The 23467-nt window shown below is 50.1% G+C and overlaps 1 protein-coding gene across 4 annotated transcripts in view; it reads right to left on the bottom strand.

Moving 5' to 3' along the window:
* Positions 1 to 23467, bottom strand: part of EBF4 (EBF family member 4) — a 67434-nt gene that overhangs the window by 42080 nt on the left and 1887 nt on the right. For 2 of the 4 annotated variants that reach the window (XM_034946986.3, XM_034946988.3), the window contains exons 3-7: positions 12392 to 12548; positions 12086 to 12149; positions 11859 to 11914; positions 10102 to 10175; positions 8350 to 8418 (exon numbers count right to left, since the gene is read on the bottom strand). In XM_034946986.3, the coding sequence (XP_034802877.2) occupies positions 8350 to 8418; positions 10102 to 10175; positions 11859 to 11914; positions 12086 to 12149; positions 12392 to 12548 (420 nt within the window). The remainder of the gene's footprint in view (positions 1 to 8349; positions 8419 to 10101; positions 10176 to 11858; positions 11915 to 12085; positions 12150 to 12391; positions 12549 to 23467) is intronic. The other 2 variants (XM_063601117.1, XM_063601118.1) reach the window with 1 other exon arrangement.

Below are 23467 nucleotides of genomic sequence, written 5' to 3'. Positions count from 1 at the left end.
GAGTTCGAGACCAGCCTGACCAACATGGTGAAACTCTGTCTCTACTAAAAATACAAAAATTAGCCGGGCATGGTGGCATGCGTCTGTAATCCCAGCTACTCAGGAGGCTGAGGCAGGAGAATCACTTGAACCCAGGAGGCAGAGGTTGCAGTAAGCTGCAATCATGCCACTGCACTCCAGCCTGAGCGACAGAGCGAGACTCTGTCTCAAAAAAAAAAAGAATGCCCACTACCAACTGCGTATATTCAAAGCTGTAACTGAGGTACTAGCCAGTGCAATAAAGCAAGAAAAAGAAATAAAATATATAAGGACTGGATAGATAAAATAAAACAGTATTTGTTTGTATAAGATGGCTGTCTACATAAAAAAATAAAAACAAGGCAAATCTAAAGACAAAGATCAATGCAAAAATAGTTGCATTTCTCTATAATATAAACAAAGAATTAGAAAACATAACAAAAGATGCCATTTACAATAGCAACAAAATACAAATAGTACCTGGAAATAAGCTACCCATACAACTAAATAGCTCATTTCTTCATCTCTTCAGTGTTTCCTGTAACTCCACTTTCTCAATTTGGCCTAATTGACTACCTTATTTAAAATTGTACATTCCTCCAATCCTAATTTGTTTTATTTTTCTCTATTTTTTCATTTATTACCTTCTAAAGACTTACAATAATTATTTATTCCCCATCCCTATATATTCTCTCTCCAGGAGAACAGGTTTTTTTTGTCTGCTTTGTTTACTCTTGTATTCCTAAAGCCTAGAACCTGGTAAGTGTACTATTTACCTAGTGCCTGGTACATAGTAGATGCTCAATAAATATTTATTGAATAAATGAATTAGTGAAAATAATGAGTATTTGTGGCCATTATTGAAAAAATTATAAAACTATATTGAAAAGCATTAAAGAAGATCTACAAAAATGGTGAGATAAACCATATTCATGGATCAGAAGACTCAGTAGCATAAAGACAAATTCTTCTTCAAATTGACATATAGGTTCATTGTAATATTACTTAAAACTCTAAGAGGAGTGTGGTGTTTACATGGAAACACAAAAGGTCAAAATATCCAATATTCAACTGAAGAATGTTCAGGGAAGGTGGAAGACTTGCCCTATACACTTGTCCTTGCATTGGTATTATACAGATATAGTGATTTTAAAAAGTGATGATTACATAGGAGTTATCAAATAGATCAAAGGAATAAAATAGAGAGTCTAGGAACAGATCCACGAATAGCAGAAAACTTGATATAGGACATAGCTGGTACTACAACTCAGTGGGAAAGGATGAGCTATTTAATAAATGGTATTGGAATAATTGGTAGTTCCTAAGTAAAAAATAATTACATTGATTCCTTAATTCACACCATACCCCTAATTAGTTCCATAGGGATGACAAATGTGAAAGGGAAAACTGTGAAACCTTTGGAAGAAAATATAGAAGAATATCTTCATGACCTCAGCAGAGAAAAAGAATTTTTTTTTTTTTTTTTTTTGAGACGGAGTTTCACTCTTGTCACCCAGGCTGGAGTGCAGTGGCACGATCTCGGCTCACCACAACCTCCGCCTCCTGAGTTCAAGCAATTCTCCTGCCTCAGCCTCCCGAGTAGCTGTGATTACAGGCATGCACCACCACACCTGGCTGATTTTTTTGTATTTTTAGTAGAGACAGGGTTTCTCCGTGTTGGTCAGCCTAGTCTCGAACTCCTGACCTCCGGTGATCCGCCCGCCTCGGCCTCCCAAAGTGCTGGGATTACAGGCGTGAGCCACTGCGCCTGGCAAGGATTTTTTTTTTTTTTTTTTTTAGGACAGGGTCTTACTCTGTTCCCTAGCTGGAGTGCAGTGATGGGATTATGGCTCACTGCACCCTCGATTTTCCAGGCTCAAGCAATCCTCCCACCTCAACCTCTGAGTAACTGGGACTATAGGCATGAGCTATTGTGCCTGGCAAGATTTTTAAAGTAAAATACAGAGTAAGGCCGGGCGTGGTGGCTCATGCCTGTAATCCCAGCACTTCGGGAGGCCAAGGCAGGCAGACCACTTGAGGTCAGGAGTTGGAGACCAGCCTGGCCAACATGGCGAAATCCCATCTCTGCTAAAAATACAAAAATTAACAGGGTGTGATGGCGTGCGCCTGTAATCCCAGCTACTCGGAAGGCTGAGGCACAGGAATCACTTGAACCAGGGAGGCAGAGGTTGCAGTGAGCCGAGATTGCACCACTGCACTCCAGCCTGGGCGACAGAGTGCAACTGTGTCTCAAAAATAAATAAATAAATAAGCAAACAAATTAAAAGATGTTCAACTTCAATAGTAATCTGGAAAATGCAAATTAAGGCCATCACAAAATTCCCTGTACACCCACCAGATTGGCAAACGGTAAGAAGTGTGACATTATTAAGTGTTGGTGAGGATGTGGAGCGACAGAAACTCAATATTGTGGGTGGGAGTGTTACTTAGTCAAATCACCTTGGAAAACAGTTGACATTAACTTGTTAAGATGATCATGTGCATATCCATGACCTGACAATTCCTGACCTAGTTTATATCCTAAACAAACTCTTATGCTTACTCAAATTAAGAGACACAAACAAGAATGCTCATAGCAGCTTTGCTTATAATAGCAAAAACTAAATACGACAAACTACAGCTAAATACAACAAGATAGATAAATCTTAAAAATATGCTGAATTTAAAAAGAGCATTGCAGAAGGTTGCTGCAACATGATATCATTTTTTTTATAAAGTTAAACACAAGCACAACTAAACTACACCTACACACTTTTTTTAGGATTATGCAATCTGTGATGAATTTTTTTTTAACAAGCCAGGTCATGATAAACACAAAACTTGGTTTACCTGTAGGACAGGGTTAGGCAGTGGTATGAGACTGGGGGGAGCTGGCTTCAGTGGTATTTCTCATGTTCTAATTTTAAGTTTGTTGGTAGGTTCACAGGTATACATTGGTTATTATACCTTATAATTTTTAATTATACCTTATAATTTTTATTTTGTTTTATTTTTCTTTTGCATGTATCATATGGGATATAGTAACAAGATATTTTTCAAATGAATCAAATATTTAAATGTAAACAATGAAACCATCTAAATACTGGAAGCAACCACAGGATACATTTAAAAAATAATATTGGAGTGATAAAGGCCTTTCTAAATATAATGAAAACCCAGAGTATGTAAAAGATTTAGGAACTGGGCAAATTTCACCATAGGCAAAGTTAAATGACTTGAAAAAATATGGACAACTCATCACAAAGGGATAATTTCATTAATACACACTCCCACAAATCAGTTTTTTAAAAAGTCAATAATTTACATACAAATAAGCACATGGTGGGGTGTTGTGGCTCATGCCTGTAATCCCAGCACTTTGGGAGGCCAAGGCAGAAGAATTCCTGGAGCCCAGGAGCTCGAGACCAGCCTGGGCAACATGGCAAAACCCCATCTCTACAAAAAATACACAAGTTAGCTGGGCTTGTTGGCGTGAGCCTGTGGTCCCAGGTACTTCAGAGGCTAAGGTGAGCAGATGGCTTGAGCCCAGGAGGTCGAGGTGCAGTGAGCTATGATTGCGCCACTGCACTCCAGTCTGGGCAACAGAGCAAGACCCTGTCAAAAAAGAAGAAAGAGAGAAAGAAAGAGAGAGAGAAAGAGAGAGAAAGAGAGAAGGAAAGAAGGAAGGAAGGGAGGAAGGAAGGAGAAAAGAAAAATAAGCACAGGATATGAACAGACAGTTCTCAGTAAAGGAAACACAAATAGCCTTTAAATAGCCCTGGTGGGCTCAACCTCACTCAGAGTAAGAGGAACGGAAATCACTGGGATACTGCTGTTCGCTTACATGATGGAGAAATATGAGAAAAAATAGTTACGGTAACCACTGCTTGTTGCTGCCATTTATCTTCCCCAAGATCACTTACCTTCATTCCATGAAGCTTTACTCCTGGATCATTACATACACCCTTGAACATTTGTCCCTGTCATAATTCTTGGTTATTTCAATGTCAGTATAGACAGATAATTATTCCAATGCACTATCTTCTCCATTCCGTGAGCATCTTTTCTCCAACGATCTTGTCTCCACCTTCCCTGGCCACGCATTACCAATTCAACCCTGAATCCCATCTGCAGGCAACCCATTCTCCATCCACCTAACATCCAGTTCAACCCCTGTCTTATATCTCAACTCCAGCAATTCTTTGGCCCCATCAGAATTGATGTCCACACTCTCATCATACTCCTCTCTTTACCCAGCTTAAATCCTTCCATTTTTAAAAAATAAATATCCCTTGCACATACATTTCACTCTCTTGCCCTCTCATGTTTCCTTCTACTCAACTGACAAAACTCTAACTCTGGTTTTATGCAACCACTCACCTGTTCTGCACCTGCACCTGTGCAGCTTAACATGGCTGGAGAAAGTTATCACCAAATTTATGATCATAAACGTCAAGGGTACCCTCAGCGCCGCTTGTCCATCACATGACATTCATCCCCCTGGTTCACTCACTCTCTTGGATAACTATATCACGCCCTCTAGTGTCTCCCTCTCTATCCTTATCTTCAACTGTTGACCTTGGTTCTCAGTTCATGGAGAAAACAAAGCAATCAGAAGACAACGTCCAAGCTCCCACTTGGATATACCCATTTATCCATTTCTGTGTCCACGTCTCTGTCTTCCCTGCTTTTCCATGGATGAACTGTCTATGCTCCCAGCTAAAACCAGCTTCTCTACCTATGCACTAGGTCACATCCCTTTTGCCACTTGAAGGATATTGCTTCAGCAATTCTCCCCTCTCTCTTGCATCCTCATTTTCCCCTTCCCTCCTGGCTGTTTCTCATCAGCATATGAGCAAGCTGTATTTTTTCTTGGCACTACACAGTGCTCCAGACATCATCTGATTCCTTTGATTTCTTTAGAGCAAAACTCAAAAGAGTTCCTCTACTCACTGTCTCCAATCTCTCTCCTCCTGTTCTCTCTTAGACACAATTCTATCAGGCTTCTGCCCCTCAACTCCACTGAAATGACTCCCGTGACAGTCACCAATATCCTCCTCATTGCTAAATCTAATGGTCAGTCCCTAGTCTTTGTTATCATATCCATGAGCAGCACCGGACACAGATGCCTCCTTCTTGGAACATTTTCTTATCTTGGCTTCAGGACACGACACTCCCCTGACTTCCCTCTTACCTCGCTGGTCACTTCTTCTCATTCTCCTTTGCTGGTTCCACATCTCCATGACCTCTAAATACTAGACACCTCAGGATTCAGTTCTTAGGCCTCTTCTGTTTGCTGTCAACACTCATCCCCTCGATGATTTCATTCATTCAAATTTACATCTGCAGCCTGAACCTTTCTCTTGAGTCCCATCCTCATGTTTTCTGTGGCTTTTTCAGCTCCTCACTTGGATGTTTAGTGAGCATCATAAACATAACATGCTCAAACCAAACTCCAGATCTTTCTCCTCCAAAACCTGCTCTTCCCCAAATCACACCCTTCTCAGGAAACTCCATCCTCCTAAGTTGATAGGTCAGAAATCTTGGAGACATCTTTGAGTCTTTGACTCTCTCTCTCCTTCCATAACAAATCCTGTCAGTCCTGCCTATGAAATGAAATGTACACAGAATGCAGCCGCTTCTTACAACCTCCCCTATAGCATCCCTAGTCTCAGCTTCCATCATCCTTCACCTGGGCTATTGTACTGGCTTCCTAACTCATCTCCCTGCCTTGTACAGGTCATTGTCAATATGGCAGCTAGAGTGATCTTGCTAAAATATAAGGCAGGTCTTATCATTCTCAACACCACTCAGTGGCTTCCATGTCATGCCAAAGCCCTTACAATGACCCACAAGTGTGGCCTCCATGCAGCCTATAAGACCCTGCATGGTCGTGCCTTCCTCTGCCCCATTCATTATTCCTGACATCATTTCCTCCTACTACCTTCCTTGCTCCAGCCACCTGGGCCTCCTTGTTTTCCCTTAAACATAGCAGGCACACTCTTGCCGAGAATATTCTTCCCCCAGATACATAAATACATCGCTCACTCTCTTACTTCCTTGAGGTCTTGGCTCAAATGTCATCTTTTCAGTGAGACCTTAAATACCCTAAAGCTTCAAACCTTCCTTCCTAGGCACTCCCAGATCTTCCTCAATGGCTTTATTTTTCTTAGCTGTTATCACCATCTAACATGCTATGTATTTTTTTCATTTAGTTTGTTAATGTCTATTTCCCCTACCAGATTGTAAGTCCGTGAACACAAGGCTTTTTGTCTATTTTGGTCATTGCTTAATCCACAGCACGTAGAAAAGTTCTTAGCACAGAGTAGATGCTCAAGAATTGTTGACTGAACAAATAAACAAAAATACTTAATTGGCCAGAGTGTAAGGAATAGGCATTCTCAAAATTGCTGCTTTCAATGCTGTTGGTATAACCCCTACAGAGATCGAATTGGCAGTAACTATCAAAACTACAAATGCACATATTCTTTGTCCCAGCAATTCTACTTAGTAATAGCCTTCATATAAATTTACACGTGTGAAATGACACATGGACAAAGTAATTCACTGCAGCATTTTTAAATCCCTGAAAAGGGATGAAAACAACCAAAATGTCCAGCAATATCTGACTATTTAAATAAATTATGGCATACCCATACAATGAAATATTTTGCAGTGGCAAAAAAGAATAAGGAGACTTCTTGTGTCCTGATGTAAACTCCCAGATCTACATTTTTCAAGGAAAAAGAAAGGTGCTGAAAGTTGTGCTTCCTGCCACCATTTTAATTTTAATTTAAGTTTATTATTATTATTATTATTATTATTTTAGACAGGGTCTCACTCTGTTGCCCAGACTGGAGTGCAGTGGCACAATCACAGCTCACTGCAGTCTAGACCCGCTGGGCTCAGGTGATCCTCCCACCTCGGCCTCCTGAGTAGCTGGGACCACAGATGTACACCACCATGCCCAGCTAATTTTTGTGTGTGTATTTTTTGTCGAGATGGGATTTTACCCTGTTGGCCAGGCTGGTCTCAAACTCATGGGCTCAAGCAGTCCCCCTGCCTCAGCCTCCCAAAGTGTTGGGATTACAGGCATGAGCCACTGCACTCAGCCACTGTCACCACTTTTATAAAAACAAAAGGAAAGGGTACAAAAAGAACATATAACTATTTTGTTGTATATGCACAGACTATCTCAGGAAGGATACAACAGAAACTGCTAACAGTGGTAGCTTATTTGGTGGGGAATGGATGGGTGGGAGACAGAGGTGGGAGACAGTTTGCTGTAAACCCTTTTAAGCTTCTTGAATTTTTGCACCTATGAATGCTTTTTCTATTAAAAGGAGAATAAGATATGGTTTATGTTCCTATGTGGAATATCTAAAATATATTGTTACCAAAAAAAAAAACCATGTACAGTATGCTCTACATAGGGGTGGAGGGAGACTTACTTTTCATTATTTACTGTTTTGTACCATTTGAATTTTACACCTTATTTATGCATTTCCTCTTCAAAAAGAAGTAGGCCAGGCACAGTGGCTCATGTTTGTAATCCCAGCACTTTGGAAGGTCGAGGTGGGTGGATTGCTTGAGCCCAGGAGTTCAAGACCAGCCTGAGCAATATGGCAAAACCCGGTCTCTACAAAAAATACAAAAAATTAGCCAGGTGTGGAGGCATGTGCTTGTAGTCCCAATTACCTGGGAGGCTGAGGTGGGAGGATCACCGGAACCTCGGAGATTGAGGCTGCAGTGAGCCATGACCACACCACTGCACTTTAGCCTGGGCGACAAAACAAAGCAAACACACACACACAAAATAAAGAAATAGAAATCATGGTGTGCAAATGCACTTTTACACGCATCACCTCGACAATTCTATGCCTGAAACCTGCCAGCTCTTTCCCCACTTTTCCAGTGAAAGAAACGAATGTTCAGAGAAGTCAAGTCAGACAGCACAGGGGTGAACTGGGAACCTGAACCTGGTTTTTGCTGACATGACCACGCTGGCCACTCCACCTGGACGGTTCCTGAGTGCTGGTTCCTCCCCTCCCTTCCCACCCCCCTCTCAACCTCCCTGCCCTCCCTGGCTCCTTCTCTCAGGGAGTCGGGGAAAGCAGCTCCAGAAAGTTGGCCACCTGGGGCCTCACTCAGGGGCCACGGCTGGAGGCTCCCTGGTGCCTGGCAGTTTCCCTCTCTGCTCAGAGCCACCCAACCTGGTGCCCCGGGGGGGCTGCTCCGCTCCTCCCTTTAGCCTTGGTGCTCTGTGGTTGAGAACAGCCGCGCCTCCCCCACTCTCCTCTGAGCTTCCAGGCCCCCTCCCTGAGCCTGTACCTGTCAATGATGACGGGGTCTGAGGGCGTCTCATTCCGGTTGCCACAGCTCTTCCGGTCACAGCACCGGCTGAAGGAAAGATGAGGAAGGAGGGAAGGCAGAAGCCAAGGAAGGAGGGGGCCATGACAGTGTGTGAGTTGTGGGGGGCGCCCTGAGCTGAGGGTGCTGATGTCCTGTCTCTGGGTGTGGAATCCCTGGGCTGGAGGGGCTCACTCCCAGGGCCTTGGGGGAGAAAGGCTGTGGACTCCTCCGCAGGGACCCTGAGAGCCTAGCCTGGGGATGAGGCTGGCCAGAGACCCCTGCCCCAAAGGCACCTCGTTCCTGGAGGACCCAGGAAAGGGCAGGCTGCAGGTCACCTACAGGGTTTCTCTCTATGGAAGCACAGTCTACGCAGAGACAGGAGCTCAAACGGTGAGCTCATGAATGACCACAAAGTGAATCTTTTTTTCTTTTTTTTGAGACAGAGTCTCATTCTGTCTCCCAGGCTGGAGTACAGTGACGTGATGTTGGCTCACTGCAACCTCTGCCTCCTGAGTTCAGGCAATTCTTGTGCCTCAGCCTCCTAACATAGCTGGGATTACAGGTGTGCACCACCACGCCTGGCTAATTTTTGTAATTTTGGTAGGGATGGGGTTTCACCACGTTGACCAGGCAGCTTTTGAACTCCTGGCCTCAAGTGATCCGCTCGCCTCGGCTTCCTAAAGTGCTGGGATTACAGGCGTGAGCCATTGTGCCTGGCCAATGGACGGCCACAAAGTGAATCTGCCCATGAAAGCAGCATCCACACCAAGAAGTGCTGCGTGGCCAGCAGCCCAGATGCCGGTCATGCCTCTTCCTTGTCACTCCCCTTTCCAAGGGTAGCCACAGTTCCAACCACAGATTTATTTAATTTAAATTTATTTTACTTTATTTATTTTTTTAGAGACAGGGTCTGGATCTGTCACCCAGGCTAGAATGCAGTGGTGCAATCATAGCTCACTGCAGCCTTGAACTCCTGGGCTCATGCCTCAGCCTTCCTGCCTCAGCCTTCCAAGTAGCTGGGATTACGGGCGCCTGGCTACCAACCACAGATTTCAGAATGCTGTTCTCTTTTCCATGCATCAGGAACTGCCTCCGAGGGCCCTGTATGACTGGCATCTCCTGGGGAGACCTTACTGGAAATGCCAAGCTCTGGGATAATGGGGAAAAGGGAGCCAAGGGCTGTGCACCCCCTCACTCCCACCCTGCCCCGCCAGAGAGCTGCCCTAGGATTCAAAATTTCCTCAAAGATTAGCTTCTGAGCTAATCCCAGAGGCCTTCCCAGGCCCTGTTCCCGCAACCCCAGCAGCCCTCCCCTGAGCTTTATTAGCTAAGCTTCCCAGTGGCGGCAGGAGGCCTCTCTTACAAAAACACTCGGAGAAGCCACATAAACAGGCCAGGCTAATGGGGCCTCAAGGACCCTCTCCTCAGCCAGCGCTGTGCCCAGGGGCCTCACCACTCCCTTCATCACCTGCCACCAGGCTTCTCCAGGGAGCAGCAGCAGAGAGCAGCCAGGGGCAAGGGCGGCGAGGGGGCAGGGCCTGGGTAGAGTCCTCAGAAACGCCTTGGCAGAGGGGGCAGGGCCTGGGTAGAGTCCTCAGAAACGCCTTGGCAGAGGGGGCAGGGCCTGGGTAGAGTCCTCAGAAACGCCTTGGCAGAGGGGGCAGGGCCTGGGTAGAGTCCTCAGAAACGCCTTGGCAGACGGGTGAGGTGTGAGTGACATGGCCTTCTCACCTGCACATGATCTCGTGGGTGAGCAGCACTCGGCACATTTCGGGGTTCTTGTCCTGCCCCTCATAGATGATGGCCTGGGGAGAGGGAGGTGCACAGGCTGGAGGGGAAGGAGGCTCCTCTGAGGTGCAGGTGGCAGCACAGACGGACCTGGCATCTCCCAAGCCTAGGCCCAGGGAGACCCTGCCCCAGGGAAGAGCACGCCCTCTGCCTTGCTCTGGGCTGCCCAGGTGGGGGATAACCCCTCCTCCCAAACCGGACCACCACTGGCTGGCAAGAATGGTATGAAGTCTGCAGATTCTGTCTGTCTGTAGGTGGCTCTTTCCAGAGCTGGCTCTGCTTGGGGCAGGGGGTTCCTCAGGGTGCCAGGACAAAGGTCAGGTGGCTGGTGGGGTAGACATACTCCCGTGCCCACCCAGCACCAGGCCCCTTCCCTCCCCCAGCATCCTCCTGTGTGCATCCTCCATGTCCTGACGGACCTCTGCTTCTGTTGATGAGTGTTGTCCTTCTCAGCTATCCCTGCCAGCCCAGTCAGCTCCGAGGGCTGCACAGCTGCCTCTTCCCCCTAGATACCTATCGCCTCTTCCCCCATACCATCCCTAGCCCAGGCTTGGTCTTCCCCTGGGACTGCTGCATCACCTCCTCACCAGTCTTCCAGCCTCCCTCTGCCCAGAAGCAAGAGGTGAGCTTACTAATTGCAAATCTGCCTTCCCAGCTTATAACCCTCTGTGCCTTCCCCCATTTGTGGGATCCCTCTCTCTGTGGACTTCCTCGAACCCCTTCCACACCCATCCCCTTGACAGTTCCACTAGGCACTGCCTGGCCTGCCTCCCCCAGCCCAGTGGCCATGGGTATTCTAGAAACAAACCATTCTTCCCTCTGCCCTGGGATTGGGTGGAGGCTGCCAAAAGACCCTGCCTATGTAGGAAGCCCAGATCTCCAGCTTGCATTCCTAGCCCACTAATCTGGACCATTTGAGACTCAGCCCCCTCCTTGCCAGCATGCACAGCTTCTCTGAAAAGCCCTGAGATTTGGGGCCCTGTGTTGGCAGAATCCATTAGGGCCTGTTCAGGTTTCAGTTTCCTCCAGCTCCTTACGCTGGCCTCTGAGCCTCCTTCCCGTAACCGTCACATCAGCAAGGTGCTGAGGGTCTGCAGTGGGAATTCCCAGGGCTGTGCCCACATCCCCTTTACTGGAAATGTGCACCTTCCCGTGGCTGTGGCTGATGTCAGCTGCAGAGGGCTTCCTCCTGAGAACTGCTCTCAGTGGATAGGAACTGCCTGGTCTGAAAATGTCTGAGAGGTTACAAGCTACCCTTAGGAGTGGTTCCCAGCCAACGACTAATTGATACGGGGTACAAAATCCTGGTACTTGCTTCGAGGGGGGACACGTCTGGTGCCATTCCTTCTCCAGAGCTCCCTGTGCAGTTTTCTGTCCAGCTTGCCTCCCTCCCCTGCTCCTAGGAGCCCCTCCCATCTCCCCCAATAAACTGCCTGCACCTGAGTTCCCATCTAAGGCTGGGCTGCTAGCAAACATGACCCAAGCCAGGGTTTTTGTACAAATATTGTCTTTTCTAGAACAGAGGGCAAGAGCCACACACCCTCCGGCATAGGCTGGGGCGGGAACTGGGGGAGCTAGGCTGATGGGGACGGAGGGCATAGGGAGATGAGGGCAGGAACAAGGAGGCTCACTCAGACCAGGGGGAGGCAGGGTCCGGGAAGAGAGTGAGATGGGCCTCAGCACCCTCTGCGCTGCCTCACCTGCTTGGACATGGAGTCAATGAGACGCACGTAGAGGTCTTGCTCCGTCCGCAGTCCTAGGATGGGAAGATGGAGAGGGCTTGCTGCCGGGGGAGCATGTGCAGCCTCAATGACCAGACCACATCACACCCTCCCCAGCCCTGGCACAGGGGGCATTAGGTGTCGCATGATGCTGCAGTGCCCAGACTTCAGGGGCAGGGCTGGGTAGGGCAGGGGCCTCCACTCACCATTGTTATACACCAGCCGGAGGCGGTAATGGATCCCATTGTTAGTCTTTTCCGCCCCGGGCTCCTGCAGGGACAAGATGGGAGGATGCTCGGGTGCTCAGGGATCCTCCAGCCTCCCTCGTCCACCCCTTCTCCTAACCCCAACTTCTTTCCCACCCTTCCAGCCACTCAGCCAGCATCCATCCATTCATCTGTCCCAGTGTGTGTGTGTTTTTGTGTGTGTGTGTGTGTGTGTGTGTGTGTGTGTGTGTGTGGTTGGGGGTTCCCTCCCGGGGCCAGTCCCAGCCAAGCCCATGAGCCTCTCACTCGGTCCTTTTCCACGAAGTCGATGAAGGCTGTGCGCTCCACCTCCACGGGCTGCCCCTGCCGGTCGTACATGGCCAGCACGAAGTGGAAGAAGTTGGATTTCCTGAGGTTGGAGGGAGGCTGCTTCTCAAAATGTGCTCGTGCCAGACCCACGCCACTGTGGGAGGAAAAGAGCTGGAAAACCACTGGAAGGCCCCCCAGTGAGAAAGACTCCAGCGCCTCGGGCCAGGCAGGCATGCTAGCCAGGACATGGCTCCAAGATGCCAAGAGTTTGGGCAAAAAATCCAACTAGACAGGCCCTTTCCAGCCTGACCAGGGCCATCTCGCTTCCAGATAGAGGTCTCTCAGCACTGAGGGCACCCCAGCCTGCCCCCTGGAAAACAAGAGGCAGAGTGGTGACTGCAAAGGAGGAGGCCCTGTCAGTCTCCCTCCCAGGCTGTTCCCTGGGCAGCACATTTTGCAAGGCCAGTCTCAAAAATCAAAAGTATGAACCAATCCGTCTTTCTGACCAGAGGCTCTTGTGACTGCCCTTTAGGGCTTCAAGGAGACCCCGGGGGCCCTAGAACAAATATCCCACTAAACCCCAGCCCAGGCTGAGGCTGTCATGAGCCTGTGGTGTTGCCTGTGGAATGACGATGTCCATCAGACCCCTGGAGGCATCAAACTGGCTCAGGACCACTAGTCTGCCTGGCCTGGGCCCTGGCTGAAGGTGGGGAACACCCCCAAAGTGTAGAGGAACCTGCCTCCAGGCTTTGGGAGAGACAACCACAGGCTCCCTTGGGCAGGAGGAACTTCTCTTCTGGCCTTTCTAAGGGATCTCTCCTGGCTCATCAGAAACCATGCCCAGAAGCAAGGCCAGAGTGAGAGCAGGAGGAAGGCATTCCCTCTTCCCCAAATATCCCCTGCATCCCAATGATACACCAAGCACTGGACACATGGCAACAACTGGGGCTAGGAGCAAATGCCTGGAAGAGGGGAGACAGAGAGAGAGGTACAACATCAGACAAAGGGGCAGGTGCCCCCCGAAAGATGTCCATGCAAAAAAACTCGAGAAGCAAAGGAAGAAAATATTAATTCTTTTTATGGGAGATGAAGGGAAGGCTTCATGGAATGGTGGCTTTTCCCTAAGTCCTTGAGGAATAAACAGGAGCTCAACAGATGAACAAGAAAAAGGGCAGAATAAACAGCATAAGGAATGGCTGGATGTGTAGAGGCTGCTGCTGTACCGCAGGTGTCAAAAAGTGAAGTGAAAGGAGGAAAGTTTGTACTGGAAGTTCGTGCCAGATCATGGAAGGACACAGACACCAGGGGAAGGGGTTAGATTCTCTTCTCTGAGCCACGGCCTTCCAAAGTGCGTTCCTTAGATCTCTCATGGCTCCAGAGCCTCCCTTGAGAAAAGGGTGCTGTGGCCACAGACATGGGTGTATTTGGGGGGCCCTAGGACACCCTCCAGGAATGTACCCTGCTTGAGTTGGCTAGGGCTGGTGCTCTGCACGTGTGGGAGCCAGCCTACAAGATGGTTCCCAGTGAGCCCCACCCCCTGGGATTCATGCCCTTAGTTAGCTCCCTCTTGTGTTGGGATTGGCCTGTGAGGTCAATAGACTATGGCAGGAGTAATAGCATATAACTTCCAAGGTTAGATCATAAAAGCACTGCAGCTTCTGACTTCTTCCCTTTTTTGGATTAGTGATTCAGGGGGAAGCCAGCTGCCATGTCTTGATGACACTCAAGTAGCCCTGTGGAGAGGTCCACAGGGAGAATAACTGAGGCCTCCTGCCGATAGCCAGCCCTGACTTGCCAGCATGAGCGACCTTGGAAGCAGATCCACCAGCTTCAGTCAATCCTTCAGACGACTGCGGCCCCAGCTCTCATCTTGCTGCAGCCTCATGAGAGGCCCTGATCCAGAACCACCAGGCTAGTCTGCTCCCTTATTCTGACCTCAGAAATTGTGTGAGATAATAAATGTTTGTTGTTTTAAGTTGCTAAGTTTTGGAGTCGGTTTTTTTTTTTTTTTTAGATACAAATTTGAAGACTTGGGCTCAAGACCTGCCCCGCCTTTTTTTCTTCAAGGCAGGATCTCACTCTGTCACGCAGGCTGGAGTGCAGGCTGCAATCACAGCTCACTGCAGCTTCGACCTACTAACTCAAATGATCCCGCTGCCTCAGTCCTCCAAGTAGGTGTGACTACAGGTGCATGCCTCCACACCCGGCTAAATGATCCTTCTGCCTTGGACTCCCAAAGTGCTGTGATTACAGGCATGAGCCACCATGCCCAACCTGGAATAATTTTTTTTGAGACAGGGTTTTGCTCTGTCATCCAGGCTGGAGTGCAGTGGCGTGATCATAGCTCACTGCAACCTTGAACTCCTAGACTTAAGCGATCCTCCTGCCTCAGCCTCCCAAAGAGCTGGGATTACAGGTGTGAGCCACCATACTCAGCTTGGAGTAACTTTTTTTTTTTAAGACAGGGTCTTGCTGTGTTGTCCAGTCTGGAGTGCAGTGGTGTGATCTCAGCTCACTGTAGCCTCAACCTCTGGGACTCAGGCAATCCTCCCACCTCAGCCTCCTGACTAGCTGGGACTACAGGCATGCACCACCATGCCTGGATAATTTTGTTTACTTTTTGTAGAGATGAGGCTGGACTTGAACTTCTGGGCTCCAGCTTTCTCCCATCTTGGCCTCCCAAAGTGCTGGGATTACAGGTGCCAACCACTACACCTGGCCAACTAACACACCCTGCTTACCTGACTACGGAGCACTTTTGTTGAGGGTCATGGTTTGGGAAACATGACTAAAGGCCACTAGAAAGTTCTGAAGCCAGGCAGGGCTTAAAGATGCTATGGGGGAAAGGAGGGTGCAGTGTGGGGGACAAGTGAGAGGCTGCTGCAGGGATGCAGGGGAGCGACCAGGATGGGGAACTGCCTTGAGGACCACTTAGGTCAGCTTGTCCAGGCACCCATCATGAGCATGCTCCTGTGACAATGGCTGCCACAGTCACCACTACTTACTATTTTTCTTCATATAACTTTAAATCAATTTATTCTTTTACTTGGCTTCAGGCTAAGCCATAACACCTGGGATGTCATGGGCGTGAGGGACTTGCTATTGTTTTACACATACAAATTATAATAAATAGTAAAATGGAAAATGTTTCCTCCTCTTGAAAGCTTGCCCCGGAGCCTCCCTCAGTTATCCACATGAAATGCTGACTTAGGAGGCAGAAGCCATAAGTCTTCTTGTCCCTGATCAAGATGAGGGGAGGGGACCTCCAATATCTTTTTTTTTTTTTTTTTTTTTTTGAGACAGGATCTTGCTCTGTCACCCAGGCTGGAGTGCGGTGGCACAGTTATAGCTCACTGCAGCCTCAACCTCCTAGGCTCACGTGATCCTCCCACCTCAGCCTTCCGAGTAGCTGCGACTACAGGCATGAGCCACCATGCCCAGCTAATTAATTTTGGAGAGATGGGGTCTCACTATGTTATCCAGGCTGATCTTGAACTCCTGGGCTCAAGCGATCCTCCTGCCTTGGCCGCCCAAAGTGCTGGGATTATAGTCTTGAGCCACTGCGCCCGGCCTCAACACCTTTCTTTCTGACCACAGATTCTTTTTACAGATGCTCCTTTCCCTAGGGAATTCACTGTCCCTCCATCTTTCCCTGCTCCCTCCACCCCCTCGCCCTCAGGCTGCAGTCCTCTCAAGTTGAGGCCTTGATCGCCCCTCACCCGCTTCCCAGCCAGCAAGAGGCAGGGAAGCCCTAAGAGGGCTTTCGATCACAGCGGGGCCCTGATTACTGTTGATGAATATGCTAATGAGGCCTCAACCCTGAGCTCCTCCCTCCTGCTCCCAGGACCAGCTTAACTTGAACTCCACTGGGGATGGGTTCCAGGACCACCTAGTGGGAGAGAAGGCCAGAGGAGATGGGTTTGTGAAGCACTCCCAGGTCCCTGTGGCTTTTATATCCTGTCATCTAGCCCAGCGAAGGGGCCCGGAAGGCTCTCAGGCAGCGGGGAGGGAGGCTATAGAGAGAAAAGGAAGCCTTGCCAGAGGAGTGGTGGGTGCTGAGAAATAATGGAATCTCCCAGACCACTGGACATGCCCTTTCTACACAGACACCCTGCAAGTGCTCAGGCCAAATTCCAGACTGGTGCAGCATAAATCAAAGATGCTGGCCTGAGCTTCCTGTCCCACCCAAATATCAGCCATTGCTGGGTCCTGGCTGCCCCCCAGCTCCTGCCAGGCTGCTGAGGACCAGACCTGGGAAGTCTGGCATAAGCCCCAAGCCAAGCTTCCTTCCCAGGGCTCAGCATCCCTGCAGGAGGGGATTACACAGGAGCAAGGGCACAGGGACCTGGGAGGGGGGAAGACAGCAGGTTCCCCTGGGGTCTCTGGGCCAGTGTCTCCTGCTAGCTGGGGGCATGGAGGGGCTGCCCTGCTTTGCATGCCTGTGCCCTGCCCCATAGTAGGTTTAGGCTCAGTCCACTGCCCCGAGGCAGCCCAGAGCGGCATCCTGCACTTCCCCAGCACGGCTCAGTGGGTCTGAGGCACACTCATCCTCCCAGGCTCACACCCACCCGTGGAGCAGCACTGGTTAGTTTACAGCTGCAGGACAAGATCCGTGCAACAACAGGGCAGTGTTAATGATGGCCCCCGCCCCTTCCAACCAGAGGAGGACTGCAGAGTGGGCAAGAGCCCTGCAGCGCACATGGGGCTGCCCCTTGCCTGGAAATGTCTCCAGCTCACCCTGTTCATAGCCCTGCCAGGCTTGGAGAAGCTCAAGCAAAGGATACTTCCTATGAACAAGAGACGGAGAAGGACACGAGGACAGCATGTTGCGGGGAATAGGACTCGAGAGCGACAGAGGCAGGTGTGGACGGTGCCTCCTTCTCCTGATTGACCCCAACATGCAGGAGGTGACCAATCAACACTTGTAGAATGGAAATGCAAGTTCCAAAGAGACAGGGCTGGGGAAGGGGAAGGGGAGATTTCTTATTCCTTGGGGGTAGCTGATGCTCTTGTAATGAGAAAACAAACCCGGACTAAAGAACAGAAAAAAAGAAACAGGGATAGAGACTCAAACAGCTCAGGAGGTGCTGAGTGGTCTGAGGGCCCCTGATGAGCACATCCTGGGTGCAGATGTGTGGGGACTCAGGTGGGATGTGGGGGCCACTGTCTGCCCTCAGACTGGCTTAGAGACAGAGAGATGTGGACCAAGGCCAATGTCTTTGATCTCATGGTGCTGCTCCAAAGTGGCGCTGCCTAAGACAAACATTGGGGTGTGGAGAGAAACTGCACGTATGTCTTTTGATATGTATCCTTAATTAAAAAGAAAGAAAGGGGGAGAGAAGGGGGAATGGAGCCTCTGAAGCCTGGAGAGGCAAGTATTTTATTTGGGTTCCCCTAGAAGCAGACCTGGGGACAAGGATTCAAATACCAACAGTGTTATCTGGGCAGTGATTCGGAAACACTGGGGGTTGGGGGTGAGACAAAGATGAGAAAGCAGCCTATAGAGGGTGCATTTTCAAGTCCCCACTGTAGGCACCTGGAGCTCCATCCCATGGGGAACTCTGGAAACAGCATGGAATGTGTGCCTCAGCATTATCCCACCAGAGGGATGGGTGAGGGAGCTGGGGTATTTATCCACCAACTCCAGTCAGTCACTGGTGGAGGGCTTCTACGACTGTTACTTCTCAGGTACTTCTGGGCTGAGCAGATCAGGCTCTGGCAGCCTGAGCAAGTCCTCAAGCAAAGGGAAGCAGCTAACAGCAGGGGAGGCAGAGCCTTGACCAATGGTCCTGAGGGGATGTGGGTGGGTACCAACTGCCAGCCATTCAGAGGCCTGGGGTACGATGGATGCCAGCAAAGCTACAGCCCCAAGGGCCTGAGTGCAGCTTGGCAGGTATCAGTTTATGACAAATATAAGTAAGAACTGCCTCACCTGGCACATGTACTGCTGGCACCCATAATTCAGAAACAGCTTATTCACTTAGCATCATTAGTGAACAAACCATGCCACATAAACGCCTTTTCCAGAGAAATGCAGCTGAGTGACAAAATCAGCCACATTAACCATTTCTGCAAGACTGCAAAATGAATTATACATTTCCTCGCTTTCTTAAAAAGATTGTTTAAAGCACAATGTCCAAAACACTTTCTTCTCAACTCCAGAGTGTCCTGAGGCAGTGGGACATTTGCCCCCGTACTAAAGAACCCAGATTTGGGAAGAGAATATGCTCACTTCTGTATTTCCATTGTGCCCCACTCACCTCCTCTCCATCTTTCATTCTTAAATAGACCGAAAATTAAAGGAGACTGTTTGAGATGCCAAAAAAGATTTACGTTGCACAGATGCATTTTGGTCAGAGTCAACATGCTTTGTAGTGAGCATGGGTGTGCATGGACTTCCTGAGCACTGTTAGGAATCCAGGTTCAAGCCAACACCAAGGGCAACCTGACCTTCACAGACTAGGTCATTCAGGTGGACTGTGCTCCAGAGTGTATGCAGATGCCTGTGGGGAGATGCCAGAAGCTGCAGAGGTGTCTGACTGCTATTGCTGGGGCTGCCCAGCAGGTCCCGGGAGATGCTCCTTTGCAAGGCTGAGCAGGACACTCCAGGGCCCTTTTCACGGCAGCTGCTCTCCCCTGCCACAGCATAACTGTCTGGTACAGACAAAGCCCCCCTCACAGTCTCTGTTCTCTCTTCCCAAGGCCACTCATGGCTCTTCACATCCTTGACTACATGCTTGTTATAGTAAGCAATTTAACCACAGCCAGCTCAAATCCCACAGAGGACAAGTGACCAAGGCTGGAGCCTCGGCCTCCTCTCAGAGGCACCCCCAGGCGTCTTGCCTTCCCTTCTCCCCACCAAATCCTAACTCTTGGCTGCCTTGATAACTCAAGGTTTTGAGCCGTGCCTTGCCCTGGTCCTAATTTGTCTTTGAGTCTGGGATGCTAGGGCTATAGGGGACAAGCCCTACTTTCATCAGTAATTGGGGGAGGCTCTTTGTTGACACCCATCACCCCAGGAAGCGGAAGGAGCAAAAACTCCTGCATCTCATCCCTTTTCGCAGATTTCCCCAAAGTCTCTCTCTGCTAAGTCCAGCTCTGCTTAGCCCCATCCTGACAGGGCTCCACCAGTCCCTTTCCTCTACATCCCCCCTTCCTCCAAGCATCCCATTGGCCCCTGCTCTCCCCTGCAGGCACCCTCTGGACCCCGGGACTGCTGATGATGATCAAGCTGGGCCTGGCCTTCCTGCCCCAGACAAGATCTATTGGCCTGGCCCTGCCCAGCCCCTGACATGCCAGCCCCTGGCCATGGTGCAGACTGGGAAAGATAAAAGCAGTAGCCCAGTGGGGCACACCCACCTCAACAATGCTTGCACAGGGAGGACCTGGTGGCTGCAGACAGCTGCCCAGAGCCTGTGTCCAGTTGGTCCTGCTGGAGATGAGGTTTGGGTCTGGGGAGGGTCCCTATCCCCTCTTCCCACTGCCCCAGCTGCTGCCCTGCTCACCTGCCCCAGGAAATTGGCACAGTGACCAAAGTCCCTGAGGGCAGGGGAAAGGGAGGGGGAAGGATCTCACAGGCCTGCTCTCCCCCTCTTCTTTTGGCCCTCAATTCTACCTAAAGACTCCCCACTCCACTGATCTCTGCCCACCCTCTCGCCACCCACCCACAGGCCTGCCTGCCAGGTCCCAGGCTGAGAATCGGCTATGAATTATTAAAGCAAACAAAAGCATTTCCTAGCAGGGATGCTAGCCTGCAGCTGCTTACAGGAAAGGCAGCCCCAGCTGGCCTCCCTCTCCGGGGCCCTGCTAGTGTGCAGGGACCAGCTCCAGCGGGAGGTCTGGCCTGGGCCTTCCAGAGGTCTCCCCAGACTGGGAAGCACATCAGAAGGAGAAGAGAGCTACTTCTGTGCTGAGTGTGCCAGCAGGAGGACTTGAGTCTTCAGGGGAGTCAGGAGAAGATGGGCTGGGTCTGGGCAAATGGATCTCAGAGACAAAGTCCTGTCGGCTCAGGGCAGGGGCAGGGGTCCTTGTGCAGACTTCCCTGGTAGGAAGACATTGGTAGGGAGAGGGCAGCCCTCTCCACCAGCGTTCCCATCCCCATTGCCTCCAGTTTAAGGGTATGCAGCCCCTCTGCTCTCCCTACCCCCTTTTTTTTTCTTTCTTTCTTTTTTTTTTTGAGACAGAGTCTCGCTCTGTTGCCCAGGCTGGAGTGCAGTGGCGCGATCTCGGCTCACTGCAAGCTCTGCCTCCCGGGTTCACGCCATTCTCCTGCCTCAGCCTCCTGAGTAGCTGGGACTACAGGTGCCCGCCACCACGCCCGGCTAATTTTTTTGTATTTTTAGTAGAGATGGGGTTTCACTGTGTTAGCCAGGATGGTCTCGATCTCCTGACCTCGTGATCTGCCCGACTCAGCCTCCCAAAGTGCTGGGATTACAGGCGTGAGCCATCGCACCCGGCCCTCCCTACCCCTCTTTTGCTCAGAACTTTCCTTCCTGTTGGCAGAACCTCCCTCGCTGATCTTAGCAGGCCTTCTGGGCCTTTTCCTCCCCACCCACCTTCTGTAAAATCTTGGCATTGTTGTAAAAGTCAAGCTGTAGAACTGGGCAGGAGAAGCTGCTCCAGTAGCTGATTCCTGGGTCAGGAAGAACCTGGAGTCTTCCAAAGTCAAGAGGGGAACCAACATAAGGGGACTTGGGAGCCTCTGAGAAACATTACTGCTTCCTCCGGCAGACAGTCATCACCCCCATCCCCTATGGACTGCCTGAGCCTGCCCTGGGTGCTGTGGACACAAGGATGAACGGGCCACTACCCTTGCCTTAGGGGAAGGCCCCAGCTGGCAGGGCAGGGAGGACCGGGACAGGCAGAGGACAGCAGATGCTGGCCTATGGTAAGCATTCGTAGGCAGCACTGAAGCCACTCCCCTGGGCAGGGTGGGAGGACACAGAAAGAGCAGTTGCTGGGGTCGGTGGGTGTAAGAGGGAGTCCTGAGGCTGGTGAGACTTAATCCAGGGGATGTGCGGGTGCTGAGGGCAGAGGGACTGTTTCAATAGACCATAGCACTTACTGGAGGTGCAGCTAATTCTCCAAGTATCCACTGCCTGCCAAGCATCATGCAGAGGAGGCTGGGGAGGAAGGCTGGAGTCAGACCATGATAGGCCTTGAATGTTGGAGATATCCATGAGGAAGCAGTGGGGCTTGGGGGTTGGTCACTTTATTTTATTTTATTTATTTACTTATTTATTTTTGAGGCACAGTTTCACTCTGCCGCCCAGGCTGGAGTACAGTGGTGTGATCTTGGCTCACCGAAGCCTCTGCCTCCCGGGCTCAAGCAATCCTCCCACCTCAGCCTCCCAAGCAGCTGGGACTACAAGCATGCTTCACCACGCCCGGCTAATTTTTGTATTATTAGTAGAGATAGGGTTTCGCCATGTTGGCTAGGCTGGTCTCGAACTCCTGGCCTCAAGTGAAACGCCCACCTTGGCCTCCCAAAGTGCTGGAATTACAGGCGTGAGCCACCGTGCCCAGCCTGATCACTTTATTTGTAATCGGAGAGAGACATGATCATAAAAAAGTACTTTGGAAATACTGCTTTGGTCCCCAATGCAGGGAAGATGGTTTTAGGGGAGTGGTGAATGGCTGGGGCTAGGCACTGGGCCAGGAGGCTGAGGTGGTAACCAGGGTGCAGTTAACCTTCAAGCCAGGGAGGAAGCGGGTGGAGGGCCAGGGGGTTTCATTGCTAAAAGTGGTGGCTGAGGGCACTGAGATTGGGACTAGGACACGGAAAAGAACATTCCTAAGCCTTGACAATCAGGCAACTGTGGGGTGAGGCTGAGGAAGGTGTCAAAGCCAACTCTCGGATCCCGGGGAGTCTTTTGGGAGAGCACTTCCGTGAAAGTTTCTCAGAGATGAGAGAGAGAGAAACCAGGCCGCGATGAAGGCGGAGGCAGGGCCAGGGGGAGGAATTTTCATTGTTGCTGTTTTGGGATGAGAAGACCCGCGCAGAGGACTGACTGAGGAACAAGATACAACTGTAGTGATGACAGACAACACGGGGAAGAGTGGGGAGGAAGGATGAAGCAGCTCCCTCTGGGACAGGGAGGAAAGTCAGCTGAACAACAAAGCGAGTGGGGGCTCCTAGTCTATGTCCTGAGACAGAGAAGTCTCCAAACTTGGGGATTAGCAGACCGAGCCTGAAGAAAGCCCCTGTTCACATTGCGGAAGCCCTCTGCATCCCAGCAATGTGGCCCTCACAATGTGGGGACTCAGACTGGACACCCCAAGCCCACTCAACCCCACTATGCGCAGACACCACTGCTGTGGCCCATGCTCTGGGGGAAGCCTTATCCCCACACTTCTTGAACCCCACGCAGTCTCCAAGGGCACTGCCTCCTTCACGTCTGCTTCCCCTTCATCAGACCTGCCTCTGGGTAGGCACAGAGGGAAAGGTTGCAGAGAAATGGAACCTTAACTCCCAGAGGCCCCCATCAGCCCTCCTCACCCACTCTTACAAAGAGCTCTCGCCACACAGCAGGTGGTGGGGACAAAGAGGGGGCCATGTTAAGAAACTAACCTTCTCAAGTTGAAAAAAAAAAAAGCCAGAACCAACAGAAGAATAGGCAGGAGGTGGAATTGTAAGCATAGCACAGGAAAACACAAGTTAATGGGAAGAAAAATAGGAAGGAAATACACTCAAATGTTGACAGTAGTTGTATTACAGAGGAGGGACTAAATTTTTTATTTTCCAATTTTTCTAGAATATAGCTATATCCCTTGTAAAAGTTTTGGAAATTAATTCATCCACAAGACCTTTTCTCTTCCGTAAGAGATCAGCTCCAGAGCCCCCCAGCGTTCCCTCCCGACAGCCAGGAAAGGACCGGCGTGCAGAAACGGCTTCAGTTTGCGCATGAAGCGCGGTGTGTGTCTGTTACACGGTGAGGTTGAGGCGTCCTGCGGAGTGTGAATGTGGGCTCCTGGGTCAGGCCCGGTCTGCATTAAGCCCCCCATTCAGAATCCCTTCGGGCTGCTGCAACAGCTCAGACTTCTGGGAAGCCCAGTGCCCACCCTGTCCCAGCT

This window comes from Pan paniscus, chromosome 21 (assembly GCF_029289425.2).
Source record: "Pan paniscus chromosome 21, NHGRI_mPanPan1-v2.0_pri, whole genome shotgun sequence".
NCBI lineage: Eukaryota > Metazoa > Chordata > Mammalia > Primates > Hominidae > Pan > Pan paniscus.
This window is presented reverse-complemented; position numbering and strand designations above follow the sequence as displayed.